Below are 25,177 nucleotides of genomic sequence, written 5' to 3'. Positions count from 1 at the left end.
TGTTCTCCTTGTTTACACGTGATGACGTTGTGACTCGTCCTCGTGTTCTTGTTGTTTACACGTGATGACGTTGTGACTCGTCCTCGTGTTCTTGTTGTTTACACGTGATGACGTTGTGACTCGTTCTCGTGTTCTTGTTGTTTACACGTGATGACGTTGTGACTCGTCCTCGTGTTCTTGTTGTTTACACGTGATGACGTTGTGACTCGTCCTCGTGTTCTTGTTGTTTACACGTGATGACGTTGTGACTCGTCCTCGTGTTCTTGTTGTTTACACGTGATGACGTTGTGACTCGTTCTCGTGTTCTTGTTGTTTACACGTGATGACGTTGTGACTCGTCCTCGTGTTCTTGTTGTTTACACGTGATGACGTTGTGACTCGTCCTCGTGTTCTTGTTGTTTACACGTGATGACGTTGTGACTCGTCCTCGTGTTCTTGTTGTTTACACGTGATGACGTTGTGACTCGTTCTCGTGTTCTCCTTGTTTACACGTGATGACGTTGTGACTCGTCCTCGTGTTCTCCTTGTTTACACGTGATGACGTTGTGACTCGTCCTCGTGTTCTTGTTGTTTACACGTGATGACGTTGTGACTCGTTCTCGTGTTCTTGTTGTTTACACGTGATGACGTTGTGACTCGTCCTCGTGTTCTTGTTGTTTACACGTGATGACGTTGTGACTCGTCCTCGTGTTCTCCTTGTTTACACGTGATGACGTTGTGACTCGTCCTCGTGTTCTCCTTGTTTACACGTGATGACGTTGTGACTCGTCCTCGTGTTCTTGTTGTTTACACGTGATGACGTTGTGACTCGTTCTCGTGTTCTCCTTGTTTACACCTGATGACGTTGTGACTCGTCCTCGTGTCCTTGTTGTTTACACGTGATGACGTTGTGACTCGTCCTCGTGTTCTCCTTGTTTACACGTGATGACGTTGTGACTCGTCCTCGTGTTCTTGTTGTTTACACGTGATGACGTTGTGACTCGTCCTCGTGTTCTTGTTGTTTACACGTGATGACGTTGTGACTCGTCCTCGTGTTCTTGTTGTTTACACGTGATGACGTTGTGACTCGTTCTCGTGTTCTTGTTGTTTACACGTGATGACGTTGTGACTCGTCCTCGTGTTCTTGTTGTTTACACGTGATGACGTTGTGACTCGTCCTCGTGTTCTTGTTGTTTACACGTGATGACGTTGTGACTCGTTCTCGTGTTCTTGTTGTTTACACGTGATGACGTTGTGACTCGTTCTCGTGTTCTTGTTGTTTACACGTGATGACGTTGTGACTCGTCCTCGTGTTCTTGTTGTTTACACGTGATGACGTTGTGACTCGTCCTCGTGTTCTTGTTGTTTACACGTGATGACGTTGTGACTCGTCCTCGTGTTCTTGTTGTTTACACGTGATGACGTTGTGACTCGTCCTCGTGTTCTCCTTGTTTACACGTGATGACGTTGTGACTCGTCCTCGTGTTCTTGTTGTTTACACGTGATGACGTTGTGACTCGTCCTCGTGTTCTTGTTGTTTACACGTGATGACGTTGTGACTCGTCCTCGTGTTCTTGTTGTTTACACGTGATGACGTTGTGACTCGTTCTCGTGTTCTTGTTGTTTACACGTGATGACGTTGTGACTCGTTCTCGTGTTCTTGTTGTTTACACGTGATGACGTTGTGACTCGTCCTCGTGTTCTTGTTGTTTACACGTGATGACGTTGTGACTCGTCCTCGTGTTCTTGTTGTTTACACGTGATGACGTTGTGACTCGTCCTCGTGTTCTTGTTGTTTACACGTGATGACGTTGTGACTCGTTCTCGTGTTCTCCTTGTTTACACGTGATGACGTTGTGACTCGTCCTCGTGTTCTTGTTGTTTACACGTGATGACGTTGTGACTCGTCCTCGTGTTCTTGTTGTTTACACGTGATGACGTTGTGACTCGTCCTCGTGTTCTTGTTGTTTACACGTGATGACGTTGTGACTCGTTCTCGTGTTCTTGTTGTTTACACGTGATGACGTTGTGACTCGTCCTCGTGTTCTTGTTGTTTACACGTGATGACGTTGTGACTCGTTCTCGTGTTCTTGTTGTTTACACGTGATGACGTTGTGACTCGTTCTCGTGTTCTTGTTGTTTACACGTGATGACGTTGTGACTCGTCCTCGTGTTCTTGTTGTTTACACGTGATGACGTTGTGACTCGTCCTCGTGTTCTTGTTGTTTACACGTGATGACGTTGTGACTCGTCCTCGTGTTCTTGTTGTTTACACGTGATGACGTTGTGACTCGTCCTCGTGTTCTTGTTGTTTACACGTGATGACGTTGTGACTCGTTCTCGTGTTCTCCTTGTTTACACGTGATGACGTTGTGACTCGTCCTCGTGTTCTTGTTGTTTACACGTGATGACGTTGTGACTCGTCCTCGTGTTCTTGTTGTTTACACGTGATGACGTTGTGACTCGTCCTCGTGTTCTTGTTGTTTACACGTGATGACGTTGTGACTCGTCCTCGTGTTCTTGTTGTTTACACGTGATGACGTTGTGACTCGTCCTCGTGTTCTTGTTGTTTACACGTGATGACGTTGTGACTCGTTCTTGTTTACACGTGATGACGTTGTGACTCGTCCTCGTGTTGTTGTTGTTTACACGTGATGACGTTGTGACTCGTTCTCGTGTTCTTGTTGTTTACACGTGATGACGTTGTGACTCGTCCTCGTGTTCTTGTTGTTTACACGTGATGACGTTGTGACTCGTCCTCGTGTTCTTGTTGTTTACACGTGATGACGTTGTGACTCGTCCTCGTGTTCTTGTTGTTTACACGTGATGACGTTGTGACTCGTCCCGTGTTCTTGTTGTTTACACGTGATGACGTTGTGACTCGTCCTCGTGTTCTTGTTGTTTACACGTGATGACGTTGTGACTCGTCCTCGTGTTCTTGTTGTTTACACGTGATGACGTTGTGACTCGTCCTCGTGTTCTTGTTGTTTACACGTGATGACGTTGTGACTCGTCCTCGTGTTCTTGTTGTTTACACGTGATGACGTTGTGACTCGTCCTCGTGTTCTTGTTGTTTACACGTGATGACGTTGTGACTCGTCCTCGTGTTCTTGTTGTTTACACGTGATGACGTTGTGACTCGTCCTCGTGTTCTTGTTGTTTACACGTGATGACGTTGTGACTCGTCCTCGTGTTCTTGTTGTTTACACGTGATGACGTTGTGACTCGTCCTCGTGTTCTTGTTGTTTACACGTGATGACGTTGTGACTCGTCCTCGTGTTCTTGTTGTTTACACGTGATGACGTTGTGACTCGTTCTCGTGTTCTTGTTGTTTACACCTGATGACGTTGTGACTCGTTCTCGTGTTCTTGTTGTTTACACGTGATGACGTTGTGACTCGTCCTCGTGTTCTTGTTGTTTACACGTGATGACGTTGTGACTCGTTCTCGTGTTCTTGTTGTTTACACGTGATGACGTTGTGACTCGTCCTCGTGTTCTTGTTGTTTACACGTGATGACGTTGTGACTCGTCCTCGTGTTCTTGTTGTTTACACGTGATGACGTTGTGACTCGTCCTCGTGTTCTTGTTGTTTACACCTGATGACGTTGTGACTCGTCCTCGTGTTCTTGTTGTTTACACCTGATGACGTTGTGACTCGTTCTCGTGTTCTTGTTGTTTACACGTGATGACGTTGTGACTCGTTCTTGTTTACACGTGATGACGTTGTGACTCGTTCTCGTGTTCTTGTTGTTTACACGTGATGACGTTGTGACTCGTCCTCGTGTTGTTGTTGTTTACACGTGATGACGTTGTGACTCGTCCTCGTGTTCTTGTTGTTTACACCTGATGACGTTGTGACTCGTTCTTGTTTACACCTGATGACGTTGTGACTCGTTCTCGTGTTCTTGTTGTTTACACGTGATGACGTTGTGACTCGTCCTCGTGTTCTTGTTGTTTACACGTGATGACGTTGTGACTCGTCCTCGTGTTCTTGTTGTTTACACGTGATGACGTTGTGACTCGTTCTCGTGTTCTTGTTGTTTACACGTGATGACGTTGTGACTCGTCCTCGTGTTCTTGTTGTTTACACGTGATGACGTTGTGACTCGTCCTCGTGTTCTTGTTGTTTACACGTGATGACGTTGTGACTCGTTCTCGTGTTCTTGTTGTTTACACGTGATGACGTTGTGACTCGTTCTCGTGTTCTTGTTGTTTACACGTGATGACGTTGTGACTCGTCCTCGTGTTCTTGTTGTTTACACGTGATGACGTTGTGACTCGTCCTCGTGTTCTTGTTGTTTACACGTGATGACGTTGTGACTCGTCCTCGTGTTCTTGTTGTTTACACGTGATGACGTTGTGACTCGTCCTCGTGTTCTCCTTGTTTACACGTGATGACGTTGTGACTCGTCCTCGTGTTCTTGTTGTTTACACGTGATGACGTTGTGACTCGTCCTCGTGTTCTTGTTGTTTACACGTGATGACGTTGTGACTCGTCCTCGTGTTCTTGTTGTTTACACGTGATGACGTTGTGACTCGTTCTCGTGTTCTTGTTGTTTACACGTGATGACGTTGTGACTCGTCCTCGTGTCCTTGTTGTTTACACGTGATGACGTTGTGACTCGTCCTCGTGTTCTTGTTGTTTACACGTGATGACGTTGTGACTCGTTCTCGTGTTCTTGTTGTTTACACGTGATGACGTTGTGACTCGTCCTCGTGTTCTTGTTGTTTACACGTGATGACGTTGTGACTCGTCCTCGTGTTCTTGTTGTTTACACGTGATGACGTTGTGACTCGTCCTCGTGTTCTCCTTGTTTACACGTGATGACGTTGTGACTCGTCCTCGTGTTCTTGTTGTTTACACGTGATGACGTTGTGACTCGTCCTCGTGTTCTCCTTGTTTACACGTGATGACGTTGTGACTCGTTCTCGTGTTCTTGTTGTTTACACGTGATGACGTTGTGACTCGTTGTCGTGTTCTTGTTGTTTACACGTGATGACGTTGTGACTCGTTCTCGTGTTCTCCTTGTTTACACGTGATGACGTTGTGACTCGTCCTCGTGTTCTTGTTGTTTACACGTGATGACGTTGTGACTCGTTGTCGTGTTCTTGTTGTTTACACGTGATGACGTTGTGACTCGTCCTCGTGTTCTCCTTGTTTACACGTGATGACGTTGTGACTCGTCCTCGTGTTCTTGTTGTTTACACGTGATGACGTTGTGACTCGTTCTCGTGTTCTTGTTGTTTACACGTGATGACGTTGTGACTCGTCCTCGTGTTCTCCTTGTTTACACGTGATGACGTTGTGACTCGTTGTCGTGTTCTTGTTGTTTACACGTGATGACGTTGTGACTCGTTCTCGTGTTCTCCTTGTTTACACCTGATGACGTTGTGACTCGTCCTCGTGTTCTTGTTGTTTACACGTGATGACGTTGTGACTCGTCCTCGTGTTCTTGTTGTTTACACGTGATGACGTTGTGACTCGTCCTCGTGTTCTTGTTGTTTACACGTGATGACGTTGTGACTCGTTCTCGTGTTCTTGTTGTTTACACGTGATGACGTTGTGACTCGTCCTCGTGTTCTTGTTGTTTACACGTGATGACGTTGTGACTCGTCCTCGTGTTCTTGTTGTTTACACGTGATGACGTTGTGACTCGTCCTCGTGTTCTTGTTGTTTACACGTGATGACGTTGTGACTCGTTCTCGTGTTCTTGTTGTTTACACGTGATGACGTTGTGACTCGTCCTCGTGTTCTTGTTGTTTACACGTGATGACGTTGTGACTCGTCCTCGTGTTCTTGTTGTTTACACGTGATGACGTTGTGACTCGTCCTCGTGTTCTCCTTGTTTACACGTGATGACGTTGTGACTCGTCCTCGTGTTCTTGTTGTTTACACGTGATGACGTTGTGACTCGTCCTCGTGTTCTCCTTGTTTACACGTGATGACGTTGTGACTCGTTCTCGTGTTCTTGTTGTTTACACGTGATGACGTTGTGACTCGTTGTCGTGTTCTTGTTGTTTACACGTGATGACGTTGTGACTCGTTCTCGTGTTCTCCTTGTTTACACGTGATGACGTTGTGACTCGTCCTCGTGTTCTTGTTGTTTACACGTGATGACGTTGTGACTCGTTGTCGTGTTCTTGTTGTTTACACGTGATGACGTTGTGACTCGTCCTCGTGTTCTCCTTGTTTACACGTGATGACGTTGTGACTCGTCCTCGTGTTCTTGTTGTTTACACGTGATGACGTTGTGACTCGTTGTCGTGTTCTTGTTGTTTACACGTGATGACGTTGTGACTCGTCCTCGTGTTCTCCTTGTTTACACGTGATGACGTTGTGACTCGTTGTCGTGTTCTTGTTGTTTACACGTGATGACGTTGTGACTCGTTCTCGTGTTCTCCTTGTTTACACCTGATGACGTTGTGACTCGTCCTCGTGTTCTTGTTGTTTACACGTGATGACGTTGTGACTCGTCCTCGTGTTCTTGTTGTTTACACGTGATGACGTTGTGACTCGTCCTCGTGTTCTTGTTGTTTACACGTGATGACGTTGTGACTCGTCCTCGTGTTCTTGTTGTTTACACGTGATGACGTTGTGACTCGTCCTCGTGTTCTTGTTGTTTACACGTGATGACGTTGTGACTCGTTCTCGTGTTCTTGTTGTTTACACGTGATGACGTTGTGACTCGTTCTCGTGTTCTTGTTGTTTACACGTGATGACGTTGTGACTCGTCCTCGTGTTCTTGTTGTTTACACGTGATGACGTTGTGACTCGTCCTCGTGTTCTCCTTGTTTACACGTGATGACGTTGTGACTCGTCCTCGTGTTCTCCTTGTTTACACGTGATGACGTTGTGACTCGTCCTCGTGTTCTCCTTGTTTACACCTGATGACGTTGTGACTCGTTCTCGTGTTCTTGTTGTTTACACGTGATGACGTTGTGACTCGTCCTCGTGTTCTCCTTGTTTACACGTGATGACGTTGTGACTCGTTCTCGTGTTCCTGTCGCTGTTCAAACACATCAAGTGGACCGTGGTTGTTGTTTTTCCCGAATTTCGCTCCATTTTCCCGTTTACTCAGCGAACTCGTTTGTTTGTTCATGTTCTCCTCAATGTTGAGACAGCGGTGGCAGCTCACGCCGTTGATCCTTCCTTGGTCGTATTAATTATTACGAAGCTCGGAAAGTGGATGAAATATATTTATTTGTTCGTTTCTCCTCTTGGATCTCGTCCACTCAGGACGTCTCGCTTTATTGTGCACCACGACGTCGTTCGAGCCACAAACCACATCCGTGCTCACTCAGACCAGGTCTTGGCACGGTAGATCTGGCTGATGCGCACGCAGCGGGTCTTCATGTGGACGGTTTGACCGGTTCTGATGTTTGTTACGTTTTCTTCCAGGGACTTGAGTGAAAACCGGATCAACGTCATCCACCCGCGAGCCTTCGTCACGCTCTCCAAGCTGAACAAACTGTGAGAACTGCACCACCATCCCCCTCGCACATCCTCGGCATTCCTCCATCACACCTGCAACACAAAACCCACTGTGTAGAAAAATATGAAAAAGCAAAGTACAAGCGCCGTCCGAACATGTACAACGTTTTGTTGTGCTGTCCGCGTTGTTGATGTATAAGAGCATTCGCAAACGCTTTCGTACCCCCGCACACGCGACGCATAAAGCGGGGTAAACCAATTGGTTCACTTTGTCCTGTCTGTCCACAGACGTCAGTTCTATGATCGACGAACGAGTTCGTTTCAGACTTTTCGACACGAATCGGAGCACGAACCTGTAGTTTAGCAGAACTTTGGCTCTGAATTTGTCCGGATCGTGCATGTGCGGAGACGAGTGAGATACTTGTCATTTGGCTACGAAAATACAAAAAAATTGTCAAGTATGTCGGTGTGTAGCATCTGTCTTTCTGTTTGTCACACGATTTTTAGCCACAGTTTTCAAGCAATCGTTTTGAAAAAAATTTGTGTGTGGAGGTGGCCGTCCAAGGACGGCAACGCTAAATTTTGGTGAAGGTCTGAATCCGGATCTGGATCTGAGAATTTTTCAAGTGATTCTTCACCATTGAGAGATGGGGCCACAACCTACTGTATGTATAACATATTACATCTAAAAGTTGTGGACGACTTGTGACAAAACGAGGTGGAAGAGTCGATAAGGTGATAAGAACAAGCCGATTCGATTTTCGTGAAGGTTCGGAATCAGATCCGACCGATCAGTGGCATACAAAATGTAAACTATTCGGCCTGGCGGAGGAATGTTCTCGACGGAGTGCCGTTCTGTTTCACCAAGTTGCCACTCCACGAGTGATTATTCATTTACTCTTTCTGCCTGTCTGGCAGTTGAACAAAATTTTTAAACAATTCCCAACGAGAAACTTACTGTTTTGAGGGACGTCATAAAGGACACAAACAGCAGGCACGAATAACTAATGTAACGCGTTAGATAAGGTGGTGTAATAGACACTGCATCAACCGCGGTAAATTTCTGGGGAAAAAATTCTCCAACCTTTACGATCTTTATTTTATTTAAATTGAATTATATTCTTGAACAGTGTAGAACACAAATCTCTTTCTGGCGCTTTCAAGACCCTTCCGTGTTACGGTATTTTACATCATGACGACCAATCAAATTTGTGTCTCGTCTCATGTAACTGGAGTTGGGATGCCGGGACATCCTCGAGGTACGTACACCCTACCTCCGAGCCGTCTATCCTGGGTTCAAATCTCAACCTCGCTATAAACTACCGATCTGGTGTATTGTATTGCAGGCACGGTGATTTATCAATGTGTGTTGGCCATCCCTTGGATGGACGTTAAACTGGGCATCTCTTCTGCCAGCATTAGTTGGTGGACGTTAAAGATCCCACTGTCCTCTCCGTGAAGTTATCGCCGGTACCCTGAACAAATTACAAATTCCTGTCCAGAAGGCAAAGGCAAACCACCCAGCATAAACCTTGGCAAAAACTGCTTCGGCAGCACTGATGCTCTGTCGACAGTACATTGATAACGATTATGATGATCAGGAAGAATCAGTTAACATCTCGAGCAGCACCACCTGCCCAACAGGAACCTCGAGCTGAACTTCCACTCACTCCTCTCCATTTCTGAATATTTGCATTAAACCTTCATCAGGAATCTGATTGTCATGATTTGTTGGTTCCCTTTAGGGATCTGAGTAGAAACTCCTTACTCCATCTACCTACTGCGGGCTTGGCAGGTCTAACTCAGCTCAAGCTTGGAGGAAACCCAATGCTGTTTGACCTTCCACCCCCGAGCACCTTCCATGATCTACGGTATGACTTTCTGGAGTGGCAGCCTCGAGCTCGCTGGATGTGCACATGAACCTCCAATTGAGTGCTATTTTGAGAGAATCTGCTGTTGATGTACCAGATGATGGTTGATTATAATTTAATGTCTGAAACTAGTTTGAGCTTTGCTTATAGCTTTCAGGCCTTCGAGCCATCTTTCTCTTTATTCCTCCTTGTGCTGCCATGATAGTTTAGAGGAATGCATACTCCCCTCTGAGCTGTCTTGCCTGGATTTGAATTTTGATCCAGCTATAAACTGCAGTCCTGGTGCTTCGCATGAAAGGCGAGGCATCGGTGCGTTTGCCATCCCCCGGGATGACGTTAAGCCGGAGGACCCATCTGCCAGCATCGGTCGGCGCTGGACATTAAATATCTTTGACGAAGAGTGGGCGAGTTATCGCCGGCACCCTGACCCAATTACAAATTTCAATTTCAAACTACAAGTTGCAAGTGGTCTGTTATCCCTTGACACCGGGTGGTCCTGTTCGCCACCTCGGAGTGCGGCTGTTCACCGGACAACAGCTTGCGCGCTCCAATCAAACTAACTTCCTCGGACTACTCACAAGTCATGTGTGAACAGACATCTCCAGCTACGAACAGGCCAACCCTGACACTGTTCCTTTCACTCTTACCCCCATTCTTAGGTCTCTGGAGGTTCCATTCCCATACCATTGTTGCGCGTTTGGTCCAAGCGTTTGGGTGTCTCGTGGAGAGCAGCAGTCTCACTCGAAGGAGGGAAACCATGCATCTTTCCCAGTGGACATCGGTAACCCGTCCGTCCTTCAATTCTCTTTCTTTTTCTTTCTCTCTTTCTTTCTCTCTTTCTTTCTTTCTCCCCCTTTCTCTCTCCCCCCTTTTTCTCGCCCCCCCCACCCAACTTCCTGTTTCTCTTTCTGTCCTTTTGTTCCTCCTTGTTTCACATTTTAACTCTCTCTCCAACTTGAATCCGAACTTTCCGCATTTCCTTCGATGTAATAGAATCGAGTGGTTCAAAAGTTATCCGAGAAGCCTCTGACTGCCTGTAAAGATGACGTTTATGGGGAGTGACGTCATCAACGACAGTAGAGATTACGTATATCGGTCGTGACATCATCAGCGCCAAAAACTGACTATCGAGTTGAACAATAAGCCCGGCCATCGCGTTACACCTGCTTAAACGAAATCCTGCGAGTGAACTGTAAATGTCTGGAAGGTTTAAACCACGTGATGTGAATGAAAACTTTTTTTCTCTCTCTCTCTCTCTCAATTTACAAAGAAATATAATTTGGATGGAAAAAATATACATTGTCTCGCATATAATTATAGTCACTCAGACATTGAAAAAAGTTGCCGTTTCTTTGACAACTGTGAGTATCTTGTTCCGATAACTTTTTGAACACCTTCATCGCTGGTCATACGCGGTACGAGAGTATGAAGGTTATTTTCATTGTTATGGACATCATATTGATCAATTGCGAGACATTAGCTCCAGGTGACCTTTTAACCCCTCCTGACCCGGACTCCACCCCCCGCCTCCTGATATTGGTAGCACGACCACCGAGTCGGTTAAGAAAGCACTTACGAGGCGAGGAATGAGGGCCCACATAACCAGCTTTAGTAGAAGAGCCCTCTGTGATTCTTCCGACGGATCATTTGCATAGAGACGAGGCTAAAACACAGATTCCATTGTGTCGCGAGTCGCTGCGAGCGCAATCAAAACCGTTTGCCCAGCTCGCCGACAGACGGGGAAATGGGATCTGCGCGCGGGGCGGACGTGCTTCCCCAGCGCACGTGACGCCATCAATGCGGCCTCTGTCGCAGCTTGAGCGCCGTTCTGTTTCGCCTCGAGTTGTGCGAGAAGAGGAGCGTGCGTTCTGCTCCGTACGTCTGGAGAGCGACGCCACCATGTGCGTTTGGTGCGCAGGACGTCGTGCAGCACACTCCAACTCCGTTTGGGACTGATTGAAAGCAGTTGTGCTCGGAGAGACACTTTGGTCGATTTTCCTTCCATCCTCGCTTCGTTTGCAGTCATGGGATGTGGTTTCATTGTTTATCCTTTAATGCATTCACTTGCAGGGAAAGATCCACGATTCCACATGGTGACAATTAAAAGTACAACTTGTTATTGTTTTTGCAGAGGACCTGGAACCGGATGATTATATCCAGGACTTAGACAGCAATCTGCAACCGGAAATCCACTGCAGCCCTCGTCCAGGTTAGATCCGACCACATCATTCTCCATCGTTGTCATTCCATCCCGGTCACTCGCACCCCTCCTTCACAAGATTGTTGATGCTCTTAACAACCTGCTATAAATGACTTTTGCCCCCAACCCTCACAGGCCCTCTCCAACCATGCGACAACCTTTTGGGTGGTTGGCTGGTTCGTCTTGGAGTCTGGTTCCTGTCTGGAACTGGAATCATTGCCAACGCGCTGGTGGTTATCCTGACGTTTTCTGGCTCACGTTCCCCACCGCTCGCCCGCCGCCTCCTTGGCCTACTTGCCGGGGCTAACCTGGCCACGGGTTTTCATGGAGGGGCACTGTCAGTCATGGACGGTGCTTGGTTTGGTCATTTTGCCCAAATTGGTCCGCGCTGGGAGTCGAGTTTGGGCTGTCGACTAGCTGCCTTCCTGGCTGTTTGGGCGGCTGAAAGTGCCTTGTTGGTTATGGCTGTGGTGGTTGCAGAAAGGGCTTCCTATTGTTTAACCCGCAGGAACAAGTCCAGGCCCAGCAGGTATCGTTTCGTTGGCCCCGCAGCAGTACTAGCTATTACTGGAGCTGGCCTCCTGGCTGCCCCACAATTGGCTGGAGGACTTGTGGCCGGGCCATTGTGCTTGCCGTTACCTGGCCTTCCTGGAAGTTCTCCGTACTACACAGCCACATTAGTGCTGCTCAACGCAGTCGTGTTCCTTGGAATGGTCGTGACTTGTGCAGGCTTGCATTGCACTCTGAGTAAGGCCCAGCAAGCTGTGGAGGCCGCGGAGCAGGCGATGGTGCGGCACATCACTTGGCTGGTCTTCGTGAACGGCTTGCTGTTTTTCCCTGCAGCTTTCTTTGGCATCAGTGCACTGCTGCATCCGGTGGTTGTGCCACCGACAGTGTCACGCAGTATCTTGTTGTTGTTTCTGCCCCTGCCAGCATGTCTGAACCCATTGCTCTACCTGCTGTTCTCACCGCGTGCACGTTTAGAGGTCACGGCCCTCCATGCTGTGCTCTGCTGCCGAGGGTGGCTCAGACCTCCCACCATTTCCACGACTGTGAGTGTAACACCGAGCACTCAAGCCTGGACCAGGCCTTTACTGAGTGCCCGGAAGCCAGCCATTGCAACCGGAGCCTCGCACATCTGCCTCGTGCCCTGCCGCTTCGCAAACTATGGGATCGACTCCTCGAGCCAATCAGGAACCACAGATGAAGAGGAGCTTGGGACGTCATCGAGACCACCGCACGGTTTCCTGTTTCTCGATCATTCTTGAGGATCTGCTCTTGAGTCGGTTTCTTGAGACAATGGGGTCCAAATGCACAGCGAACGCGAGACCAGACCGCATCACGGCCATGTCTCTCTTTCGCGTAACGAAGGTCCAATCCGACGTCTGCATTTGTTCCAGAATGAAGGCTTTGTGGATCTCCCTGGTAACGTGTGAAAGCTTCTGGCACACAAGTCGAATGCTCAATGCGCCATTTCCATTGAACAAGCACTTTCAACGAAAAGTTCCGCTTTTCAACAACCATCTCATTGGTTCCTGTTCACGTCGGTGCCTCCCCCTGGCCAATTAGCACGGAATATTTTCCAATGATTCCACTAGCTTGCAGAAAACCCCCCAAAAAAACAACAAGGAAAACCACAATGGCAGTCAAATCGGAACCGATACTGCAGCACAATAAAAACGGGGTTGCGTAGACAATTTTGGGACAACCTGTGTGTTGCCGAGTAAAGGTGAGCCCAAAATGAAGAATTGGTGTGATTAACAATAATTGAACATCGTTACGAGGAACTCTCCTCTTGGATTGATGACCATTGGATGGCCCTGATCCGACTCCCTGGCCGGCCCTCTCAGGATGAAGACCCGTGTTCGTTGCATATGCCGTGGATCCAGGGAGATTGGCCACATTCGTACCATTTATTATTTAATTTAAAAAAATATCCTTATTTAAATGTTTTAGAATTGAACTTGTTCGGCTGTATTTAGTTTGTTTACTCTTCGTCCCGGTTATATATATATATATATATATATATATATATATATATATATATATATATATATATATATATATATATATATATATATATATATATATATATATATATATATATATATATATATGTCCCATTATTATTGCCTTTTGATCCAAATGTGCTCTTTAAGCATCCACGCAAAGTTCCTCGTTTCATGGAATACACGTCCAAGCGCTGTAAGTTTTGGGTCCATGGAACGACCGACCGATGCGGTGAAGCTCCACTGGTATCCAAGGTTTACCTGGTCATTGCCTTTGTTGATGCATGTGCTGAGCAATGGGATTGGCAGCAGTTCATAGGTATTCTGCACCGCATGAGCACTTCTCATTGAAAGGATGTAAAGGGGGTTGGGGGGGAGGGGCGATCGGGGATATAACCTCACATGGTAATGAGTACGTATACCATCATGTTGTTAACCGAGTTACCATTTATATGTTACCTTTTGTAGATGAAATTGATTATATTAACCTCTCAGTTTTACTCGAAGAGAGATCTGAAAGATCGTTTGTGGGGTACTTTTGTTCGCGACATGTATGTTACCGTATCTCGTTCCGTATCGGGTGCTTATTTTAATACAGGTGACAGTCGGTGTGAAAAATAAAATGAACAATACGGTGAATGGACTGGAGGTTCGTGTGGTTGTGTGTGCCGGGAATTTACCCTTGCACAACATTTTACTGTTCACAACTTGATGCAAGGATTCTGAACAGTCGGGTGGGGTGTATGCCTTGGGTTCTGACACTCCCCACCCCTGACCCCCCCCCCCACACTCCTCACACTCCGGTGTCTTGCATTGTATTCCATTTTACTCCAATACACGCACGTGCACATATACATGCCTACACACATACACCTGCACATGCTTCTACACACATCCAAGCACATGCCTACACACACACACGCACATCCATCCATCTATTGGGACCATACTCTGTTGCAGAGCGTTGGTGCTGCCTAAGCAGTCTCCTTGGCTATTGGACACAATCCTGGACGGGTCACCATTCCTACACAGAATACCAACAAGTTGGCACTCATTTTGTCGACCTCGGAAGGATGACAGGCAGAGTCAACCCCACCTGGTATTATTTAAACAGCCGAGTGGGATTTCAACTCACGATCCCAGGATCCCAAGCCCACCGCCCTAACCATGAAGCCAATACCAGGCTTACACACACGCATATGCACATGCATGTCCCTACACACATCCAAAAAATACGCCTACACACATGCTTCTACACACATACAAACACACACCTACACACACGCGCATGCGTCTAAATCTAAACATATGTGTACAATTGCCCCCCCCCCCCACTCACGCACCTAAACACACACATGCACACACCCCTTCCCCTTTACATTCATGCTTTACTGCTGCAGAAAATGTTTCCTGTTTTGTGTCATCGTTCAGAACTTGGTCCAAAACGGTGCCCTCCAAGTTCCTTCGCAAATCCAGGTGGCCACGTGATCGCAGGGACTTGTGTTCCGTGCTATTGTACTGGAGAGACCTGTCTGTCTCCCTTTTACCATTCATTGCTCCTTTTAACTTTGAATGCAGTTTGCCATCTTTGATCTTTCCTACTAGAAACCATTGGATTTAATTGGTGGCCATATGGCAATGCATCGAATTTCCTATGTCCATGAAGGACATGTGAGCTGGGCCAATGATCCGCGTCCATGAAGGACTTGTCAGCTCGACCAATGATCCGCATCCATGAAGGACTTGTGAGCTGGACCAATGATCCGCGTCCATGAAGGACATGTGAGCTGGGCCAATGATCCGCGTCCATGAAGGACTTGTCAGCTCGACCAATGATCCGCGTCCATGAAGGACTTGTGAGCTGGAGCAATGATCCGCGTCCATGAAGGACTTGTGAGCTGGACCAATGATCCGCGTCCATGAAGGACTTGTGAGCTGGACCAATGATCCGCGTCCATGAAGGACTTGTGAGCGGGACCAATGATCCACGTCCATGAAAGACTTGTGAGCTGGACCAATGATCCGCATCCATGAAGGACTTGTGAGCTGGACCAATGATCCGCGTCCATGAAGGACTTGTGAGCTGGACCAATGATCCGCGTCCATGAAGGACTTGTGAGCGGGACCAATGATCCACGTCCATGAAGGACTTGTGAGCTGGACCAATGATCCGCATCCATGAAGGACTTGTGAGCTGGACCAATGATCCGCGCCCATAAAGGACTTGTGAACTGGACCAATGATCCGCGTCCATGAAAGACTTGTGAGCTGGACCAATGATCCGCGCCTATAAAGGACTTGTGAACTGGACCAATGATCCGCGTCCATGAAAGACTTGTAAGCTGGACCAATGATCCGCATCCATGACGGACTTGTGAGCTGGACCAATGATCCACATCCCTTAAGGACTTGTGAAGCTGGACCAATGATCCGCATCCATGAAGGACTTGTGAAGCTGGACCAATGATCTGCGTCCATGAAGGACTTGTTTGAACTGGACGGTGGACCAATGATGTTCAATTTGATTAGTGGGCTTACTATAGATAATAGTCGATGACACATTGACAAATGTACACATCAAGCCATTGAGCAATTTCTCCTACGTTGTGAAACTCAGCTTAATTGAGACATTTCCTCCAATCATGAAGCAGGATCTTGTAAATAGTTTGTGCTGTGATCTGTTTGTGTTTTCCTGCTTCGTGATTGCAAGAAAAACACCCAATCAGCATTGAGCAGTGGAAACACCTGGCGTGACTAGTAGATACTTTCATGAATCGCAACTTGATTTTATCTCCACGGAGTTCGGGGGGAGGGGGGGGGATATGGGATATCATAATCGGCTCTGTTTGTCTGTCTTTCTGTCCATCACACCATCTCCTCCTAAATGGTTGTGCAGAAATTCACCAAACCTGGTAGTTATGATCACCACTTGGCAAGAAGGTGCAAGATCAGTATCATTTTTGGCCCCACCCCCTGAGGTCCTAGGGTGGGGTCAAAAGGTCAAATACCAAAGAATGCAATTACGGGCACATTTTTAAACGTTTTTTGCAAGGCACATTTTAAAACTCTTTTATGGGAACATTTTTAAACGTCTTTATGTGCACATTTTAAACATTTTTTAATGGGCACATTTTAAACTTTTTATGGGCACATTTTAAAACTTTTTTATGGACACATTTTAAAACTCTTTTATGGGAACATTTTTAAACATTTTTTATGTGCACATTTTAAACATTTTTTAATGGGCACATTTTAAACTTTTTTATGGGCACATTTTTAAACTTTTTTATGGACACATTTTTAAACGTCTTTTATGAGCACATTTTTCAACGTTTTTTTATGGGCACGTTTTTAAACATTTTTATGGGCACATTTTTAAACGTTTTTATGGGCACATTTTTAACTGTTTTTATGGGCACATTTTTAACCGTTTTTATGAGCACATTTTTCAACGTTTTTATGAGCACATTTTTCAACGTTTTTATGAGCACATTTTTCAACGTTTTTTTATGAGCACATTTTAAAACGTTTTTATGGGTACATTTTAAGCATTTTTATGGGCACATTTTAAACGTTTTTTATGTGCACATTTTTAAACGTTTTTTATGGGTACATTTTTGAAAGTTTTTTCCGGACACATTTTTAAACATTTTTTTTATGTTCACATTTTTTTATGTTTTTTTTTTTTTTTTACGGACACATTTTTAAACGTTTTTTATGGGCACATTTTTTATGTTTTTTTATTTTTTACGGACACATTTAAAAAAAAATTTTTACGGCTACTTGTTTTTAAAATGAAACTTTGTAATTGCGATCAACATTGGGGGACACTTGAAATATGCAACGATTCTTTTATAATTTGACTCCTGGTTTACACCCCAGTGGGTGGGGACTTAGAGTCCCAGGGTTCTAAAGAGAATATTGTGTTTTTAGCTATAAATATGATAAGAGGTCATTCCTGTTTGAGCACGATGAGGTCATGGAACATTTTGGCATTCTTTAGCTTGCTTTAGGTGGGAAGCATTGGGATTTGCGAGGGCGTGCCCTTGACTTCGTTATAGTTATCCACTTGGACGTGGCAGTGTATCCATTATCTGGTAGACCGCTTGGACTGGCTTCATCTTCATATATACCAGCATATAAGACCCATCGCTTCACTGACGGGAATAACAATCTTTGCTGCAATGGCTAATCTATGGGGCAAGAACAAAAAATGATTCCTGGGAGATCCTTCCCTCCATGCGGGGATAAGTGCATGTCGCAAGTTGGTGTTTGCAGTTTTGACGCGTGTGTGCACCCATCCATACATGAACCTTCCTGTTTTGTTTTTTTTTCTTTTGCATCACAAACCTTCGTGTGAGTTCTCTAAATCCACCGTCGTTGGATTCACTGAAATCCATTAATCCATTCTGAAGTTATGACATGACAGACAAACAGATATGGGGCCTTTTCTGATATTATATACTGTATGTATATATATATTCCAACTACCTCCATGTATCTCGATATTCATGTCACAGCTTTACACTGTGCTTTACTTCTTCACTCTTTGGTCCATAACTTCATGAAGTATGTAATGTTGGGTGATAAAACTGAAATTGTTTATTTAGTCATTCACCAACCACTTGGTGAAACAGAAATTAAATGAAGAACAAAGTGAGTTGCAAGTTTATTACATATTACAAAAGCTAAAGTATAACATGTGGTAAATAAACGATATTTTGGGAACAAGGTTGTTCTGTATCCATTTCATGATTGTTGTTGAGATTCATGTCCTTTGACATCTTGGCAAGGGTTATGATGGCAAGGTTATTCATCATCAGCAATTTCATGGCAAGGGTTATGATGGGTGGTTTGCCATTACCTTCTTGCAGTCGGGACATTGAATTAATGTGTTCAGGGTGTTGACCAATTCACTCTTTGCGAAGGACACCAATGGGACCTCGAACCTCCACGAACTACCCGTAGTGGCTGACGGGTCCTCCAGTTTAACGTTCATCTGAGGGACGGCACACACATTGATGAATCGCCCTTCCTGTGAAACACCGGGATGACAATTTATAGCTGGATTTATAGTCGGGGTTCAAACCCAGGCTACACAGCTTCGATGACATTATGCGTACCCGTGGGGTATCCTGCCAGCCTGGTTTGGTCCTACTGAGACAACAACAATGTGCCTTTGTTTATATTTGAATGAACATTGCATATCTATATAATAAATGCATCCACGACGTAAATAGGTGACTTGCTGTACCTTTCTGTCATGATGATGTACCTTTCTAATTCATCACCGTAATTGATATGAAACCCTTCCTTTTCTCCAACAACCTCGTCTCATAAAACAAATTCGGATTCAGACCAGGTCACTCTGCCTTGGACATGCTGCTTCTGCTCACTCAACAATGGATGGATGCCCTCGATGTCAGACGTGAGATCAGGCTCGTCTCTCTGGACATACCTCGTGCTTTTGATACAGTCTGGCATTCTGCCTTAACCTTCAACCTCTCTGCCTATGGCATCCAAGGCCAACTCCACACATGGCAAACTGACTTCCTCGACTCTCGTATGGCACTCAACGCAACCCTTTCATCTCCTCTACCTCTCAAGGCTGGAGTACCTATCCCAAGGCAGTGTTCTGGGCCCAGTCCTTTTCCTGATCTTCATCAGTGATCTCTCTGACTCTGGGGGGGGGGGGGAGCTCTATTTGCTGATGAATTTCCTCTGCCGTGACATCCCTCATTCTTCAGATAGGCATGCTGAAGCCTCTTCCTTCTCTTCAGACCTCAAAAAAAAATCACAAGCTGGTCAAACGCTTATAAAATGTCTTTCAATCCTAACAAATGTCAAACTCTCACTATCTCTCTCCACAACGACTGTCTGACAAACCCTCCCTGTCTGCTGATTGATTTTTTTTTATCAATCTTCTTGGGGAAAAGTTCAGTCATTCCAACTCCTGGTTATCACCATCAACCATGATCTTTCTTGGGCAAACTGCATTTCAAAGTTGGTCTCCAGAGCCAGCCACAAACTGGGCATCCTCCATCGTACAAAGTCCTTCCTTGGTACACCTGAACTCCGATCCACATACAAGGTCTTCACTCACAGCTTGATGGAGTACTGCTCTCCCCTTTGGCTGGTTCCCCTGCCTCACATCTTGCTCAGCTTGATGCCGTGGAAACCAAGGCCTTTAAGATTATTGGAATCTCCCATGATGAAAGTGAATCTAAGGGCCTTTCACTTCGCCATCACAGACATTTTGGTGGTCTCTCTGTCTTCTCTTGCCTCCTTTCTGGTCTTGTACCTTCAGCCCTTACTGTGCTTTTTCTCCCCTCTCCACCCCCCCCCCCCACATTTTGGTGGTCTCTCTGTCTTCTCTTGCCTCCTTTCTGGTCTTGTACCTTCAGCCCTTACTGTGCTTTTTCTCCCCTCTCCACCCCCCCCCCCTCAGCCCAGGTTTCTGCATGGCTTACAAGGTCCACCATCAACCACCTTCTGGTGAACCTACCTAAATCCAGGATTACTGCTCACCTACACTCATTCATTCCTCTTTTTTTTCCCACCTCTTGGAACAAACTAACACACCCTCTTCAATCCCATTCCTCCCTCCAGGTCTTCAAAACAGCTGTTCATCACCATCTCATGTCTACCCCCATCCAAAACCTCGATCTTTTCTACCCCCGTTAATCCACCCCAAACCCACCTCCTTCAAATTCCCTGCTTTCCTTCCTGAAAGTCCTTGTCGTACCATCTTGTTTACCCCGTGTACCCCACCCAATCCCTCTCTCTTCCACAGATCATATTATCTCTGTTCCCCACTGTTTTGTGCTTCCCTCCCCTCCCCCCAACCCCTCTTGTCTCCTGCCTTGTTACATGTTCTGTATGTTAGTTCTTCATGAGCCTCGACATGGTATATTTAAAAAAAAATGGGGGGGGGTTAAAATATCCTGGTTGTGAAATAAAATTTGGCATCAACATTACTCATGCCTGTTCTCTCATCATTTCCAAAGTGAATGTTGAGCTTTTTCAAACACAGCACGAGAAGCAGCCACCGTAAACGGGAGACGGATGAACGCATCAACAGACACCATGGTTCACAATATATAATAGTCTATCAAGATACCCAGCGTTGCCCGGTATATTCTTTGTGGGGGACCTAAAGCACTAACCTACACCCACTAAGGAATGGGGTCCGGGATCATTTAATATTGCCTTTCACATCGCTGCAAAGGCTTAGACATTCTAGAGAGATTTAAAAAATGTCCTGTCACGGTCTCTTGTCCAGCTCACAATCACATGGAATTGCAACTGTCAAGTGACCATGAGACCTGAAACCAAGAGATGGCAAAATCACTTCACACATCGAGAGATGTACTCGACTGGACTGTGGAAGGTGGTTACAAAGTTATGTTACTCCCCCTCCTCCCATCATCATCTACCCCGGTATGTTTCGTATCTACATGTTCATGTTACTATTTTGTTTTTTGATGATAACGTTTTGTGTATTCATAGTTTACATTTATTGTATACATCTTGTGGCTCATATTAATTTCAGGTTCTACGGAGGGGGTAACGGGACTTTGTAAACGTCTTGTAGATTATCGGTTAAGAGGCATATTGCAAAAGTGTTAACTAAGAAGTGGAATGAGATGTTATTCATCGAATGGATGCTTGTTAATGTGCCACTGATATTTCTGGGATAAATATGGGATTTTCAAGAAGAAGACGACGACATACCGCCAACTTTGACTGCTTCCAGAAGAGGTTTGTTTGTATTTCTTTTTTGGTGATAGCATGGATCGGCGCACGTCATACGCCTCACCACACGTTGCTGCAGAGGTATCGGCATCTTTGACTATGCCTGCTTTCTCCGGGAGTGAGAGAAGGGGGGGGGATGGTGGATCGGGGGTTGTGGAAGGATGGGGGGAATGGTGGCGGGGGGCTGGGATGGTGGAAGAGGTCATCCAAATATATTTTGTGCTTTGACTTTATATACACTGTAAATCAGAAGTCAGAAGCCATTACATAATATTGTTACGGATCCGGGGTGGCGGAATTCTCACCCAACTCTTGGCGCCACCCTCACCACCACCGTCTCTGGGGCCGGCACCTTTATAACGCCGGCTGGCTCAGCACAGGCCTCGGGACATGCGTCTTCAATCCCGATACCAACGTACCCCTGGACCTTATCAGTTGGGGAAATAGACCCCGGTTACAGACTGGTTTTGTCAGATGCCGAGCGTTTTCTGCCAGTCTGTAACCATTTTCGTTTTATATACCAATCGCACGAATCATTCCTCGACTCGACACAAATTAATCCAAAGCGGCAACTTCATACGAATCAGCCAGATTTATTGGGGAACACAACACAAGCAAAGTATTCACGACAATATTATTAACAATCTATAATCCGTTCTTCACTAGGGAACTACCGATTATGGGTTTCGAGGGGGTCCCTACCGAGATGAGCCTTAAACGACATGCAGACAAGACATAGACAGCATGCAGACAAGACAGAGTACTTGGTGATGTTTCATGGACGAGAGGAAAGTGTCAAAAGCACGAATGTCACTCGTAACAAGCCGATGTCCACGGATTCGCACCCCAAGCTCGAGCACGCCACGTGGCAAAATGGCGCTCGTCTTCCTTTGTCGCACCGCACGCGGCCTCCGCGCGCTCTGACCCACGTCAGGTCGACGGCACAAGACCGTCAGATCGACGGTGGGTCTCTGCTGGTTTCCCACAAGGTCCAGCATACAAGTCCAGGCCTGGCCTGTTCACCAGACAAGGCCAAATTGAGGTGCCGGGCTCCGCAGGCTGGGTCCATGGGATTCCAAGACGTCGTCGAGCCGTGAGGTGAGTAGGGACAGTCAGAGGGTCCATCGTTAGATGCAGGTTGAACCTGTCGATGACCTCCGCTCGAAGTCGACTCCAGACTCACACAGCAGCCAGGCCCTCTCCCTGCTGATCGCACCACTCGCTTTTCTTCTTCTGCTCCCCTCGAAGCCCACGACTGCAGTTTTTGTACTTCTCTCGTTTCACTTCCTCTTTTCGGCACTCGTGGCCTCAAAGCCGACTGCAGTTTTTGTACTCTTCAGAATCACCACTGCCTTTTCTTCTTCTCCTCGCCTCCAAGCCACTGGCTCCTCCCTTAGTTTAACTTCCTTCTTCAGGCCACTCACCCTCTGCCGACTGGGCGGGCCCTCGTCCGGAGAGGGGAAGGAAGAAGAAGAAGCCCTCGGCACACCACCACTGCACAAACAAATAACAGCCTGTGACACCTCCCAACACACATGTAACGTCAAATTACCGAACAACCTGGCTAAACATGCATTTAATGGGGGATCCGAGCTAATCCTATATTTAGTAACCGACTTAGGGCCATTTCTGCAACAATATAAATAAAAAGGAAGTGAACACAAATTTATATTTATTTTAAACTATCAGTCGGAGCTGGAAGGGAAGGTCAACACAATATCAACTAGAAGGGCACTTTTCGACGTCGTGACGTCACCAGATATGCCCCCACCCACATTATTATGTCATTATACATACTTGTACCAAGTTTGATTTCAATCACTGAACCCAGATTCAGAATATTAAATAAATATGCCTGCCAGATCATGCATCCGATGAGGTTGAAATTTAAAACGGCCTGGTATTGGCTTTACGGGTAGGGTTAGCAAATGGTAAATAACACCAGGTGGGTTGACTCGGCCTGGTATTGGTTTAACGGGTAGGGTTAGTAATTGGTAAATAACACCAGGTGGGTTGACTCGGCCTGGTATTGGCTTAACGGGTAGGGTTAGCAATTGGTAAATAACACCAGGTGGGTTGACTCGGCCAATCATCCTTCCGAGGTCGGCAAAATGAGCGCCAGCTTGCTGGTATCCTGTGTCGGAGTGGTGACCCGTCCAGGATTGTGTCCAATATCCAAGGAGACTGCTTAGGCGGCACCAACGCTCTGCAACAGAGTATGGTCCCAATGGAATTTACACACTGGTCGTCGTGCAAAGTGAACGACATGAGGACATTTTTTTTTTTTTTTTTTTGTATACCTTGGTCGAGGCTCGTATGAGAGCTAACACACAACTCACAGCAAGGAGGCATGAGACAAGAGGGGCGGGAGTGGAAGGGACAAAACAGTGGGGAACAGACACATTAGGTGAACTGTGGAAGGGAGAGGGATGGGGATGGGACGGGGAACATGGCGAAGAGAAGATGGACATTTCAGGGACTTTCAGGAAGGAAAGTAGGAGAAATGAAGGAAGTGGGCTTGGGTGGATTATCGGGGGTAGAAAAGATCGAGGATTTGGATGGGGGAAGATAAGAGGTGGTGGTGAACAGCTGTTTTGAAAGCCTGGAGGGAAGAATGGGAAAGAATAGAGTGAGGAAGTTTATTCCAAAGGCGGGAAAAAAGAGGAATGAAAGAGTGAAGATGAGCAGTGATTCGTGATTTTGGTAGTTTTACCAGAAGGGGGTTGTTGGCGGATCTTGAGCGCCCTGTGGAAATGTGGTGGGGACAAATCGCAGAGAGAGCAGGGGGGGCAAGGCTGGAGAGGAGTCGGTAGAAGACAGAAAGACCACCGACCAACCTGCGGTGATTGAGTGAGAGGCCCAAAGACTCAGTTTCATTGCGGGAGATGCCGATGATCTTAAAAGCCCTGGTTTCGACAGCGTGAAGCCGAGAAAGGTGGGAGGCAGGAGCACCAGCCCAGAGGGGAGAGCAGTACTCCATCAGGCTATGGACAAAAGCTTTGTAAGTGGTCAGGAGCTCAAGAGGGCCGAGGAAGGACTTAGCACGACGGAGGATTCCAAGTCGGCGACTGGCTTTTGAGGCGAGGTTGGAAATGTGACTTTCCCAGGAAAGGTCATGGCAGATAGTGAGACCTAGAAGCTTGAAAGAAAAGACTTCTTCCAGAGGATTGTTGAGAAAGTGGATGGGGGGGTTTTGTAAACGGTCCTTTCGAAGAGACATAGTGAGAGTGTGAGATTTGTCTGGATTGAAAGACATGTTCCATGTGTTGGACCAGTTTGTGATTTTATCCAGATCTGCAGTGAGTGAAGAAGCTGCTGCTTGCCGGTCTGAGGGATGACAGATGGTACGGCAGAGGGTGGAGTCGTCGGCAAAGAGAAATAGAGGATTTTCCAGAGAGTCCGAGAGATCATTGATGAAAACCAGAAAAAGAACAGGGCCCAGAACGCTACCTTGAGGAACTCCAGCCTGCACAGGAAGAGGGGATGAAAGAACTCCATTTAGGGCCACACGTTGACTGCGACAGGAGAGGAAGTCTGCGAGCCATGAGTGGAGATGGCCTTGAATACCATGGGAAGAGAGTTTGGTGAGTAGGGCAGGGTGCCAGACTGTGTCAAAAGCACGTGATATGTCCAGGGATACGGCTCGGATTTCCTGTCTGGCATTGAGGACCTCCATCCATTGATGGGAGAGCAGAAGCAGCATATCCAGGGTAGAGTGACCTGGTCTGAAACCAAATTGATGATTGGAAATCAAGCCATTGGAGAAGAGGAAGGATTTCATATCTGAGGCGATGATGGATTCCATCACCTTGCTGATGATTGGGAGAAGGCTGATTGGTCTATAGTTACAGGGATCTGTTTTTGCACCTTTTTTATGCAGGGCAGTGATGTTAGCAGATTTCCAAGCAGATGGCAGATGACCTTGGGCAAA

At 46.4% G+C, this 25,177-nt stretch overlaps 1 protein-coding gene across 2 annotated transcripts in view; it reads left to right on the top strand.

Annotated features, from left to right (window-relative positions):
- Positions 1 to 19,176, top strand: part of LOC147025648 (leucine-rich repeat-containing G protein-coupled receptor 5-like) — a 92,615-nt gene extending 73,439 nt beyond the window's left edge. For both annotated transcript variants that reach the window (XM_085886849.1, XM_085886848.1), the window contains 5 exons: positions 7,379 to 7,450; positions 9,157 to 9,282; positions 9,942 to 10,063; positions 11,414 to 11,491; positions 11,618 to 19,176. In XM_085886849.1, the coding sequence (XP_085742975.1) occupies positions 7,379 to 7,450; positions 9,157 to 9,282; positions 9,942 to 10,063; positions 11,414 to 11,491; positions 11,618 to 12,750 (1,531 nt within the window). In that variant the 3' untranslated portion in view covers positions 12,751 to 19,176. The remainder of the gene's footprint in view (positions 1 to 7,378; positions 7,451 to 9,156; positions 9,283 to 9,941; positions 10,064 to 11,413; positions 11,492 to 11,617) is intronic.
- The last annotated feature ends 6,001 nt before the right edge of the window (positions 19,177 to 25,177 follow it).

The sequence above is a fragment of the Eptatretus burgeri genome, chromosome 6 (genome assembly GCF_056783735.1).
Source record: "Eptatretus burgeri isolate ZD-2024b chromosome 6, Ebu_testis_v1, whole genome shotgun sequence".
NCBI classification, from domain to species: domain Eukaryota; kingdom Metazoa; phylum Chordata; class Myxini; order Myxiniformes; family Myxinidae; genus Eptatretus; species Eptatretus burgeri.
The sequence above is the reverse complement of the archived record's forward strand: the minus strand, read 5'-3'. Positions and strand labels throughout refer to the sequence as shown.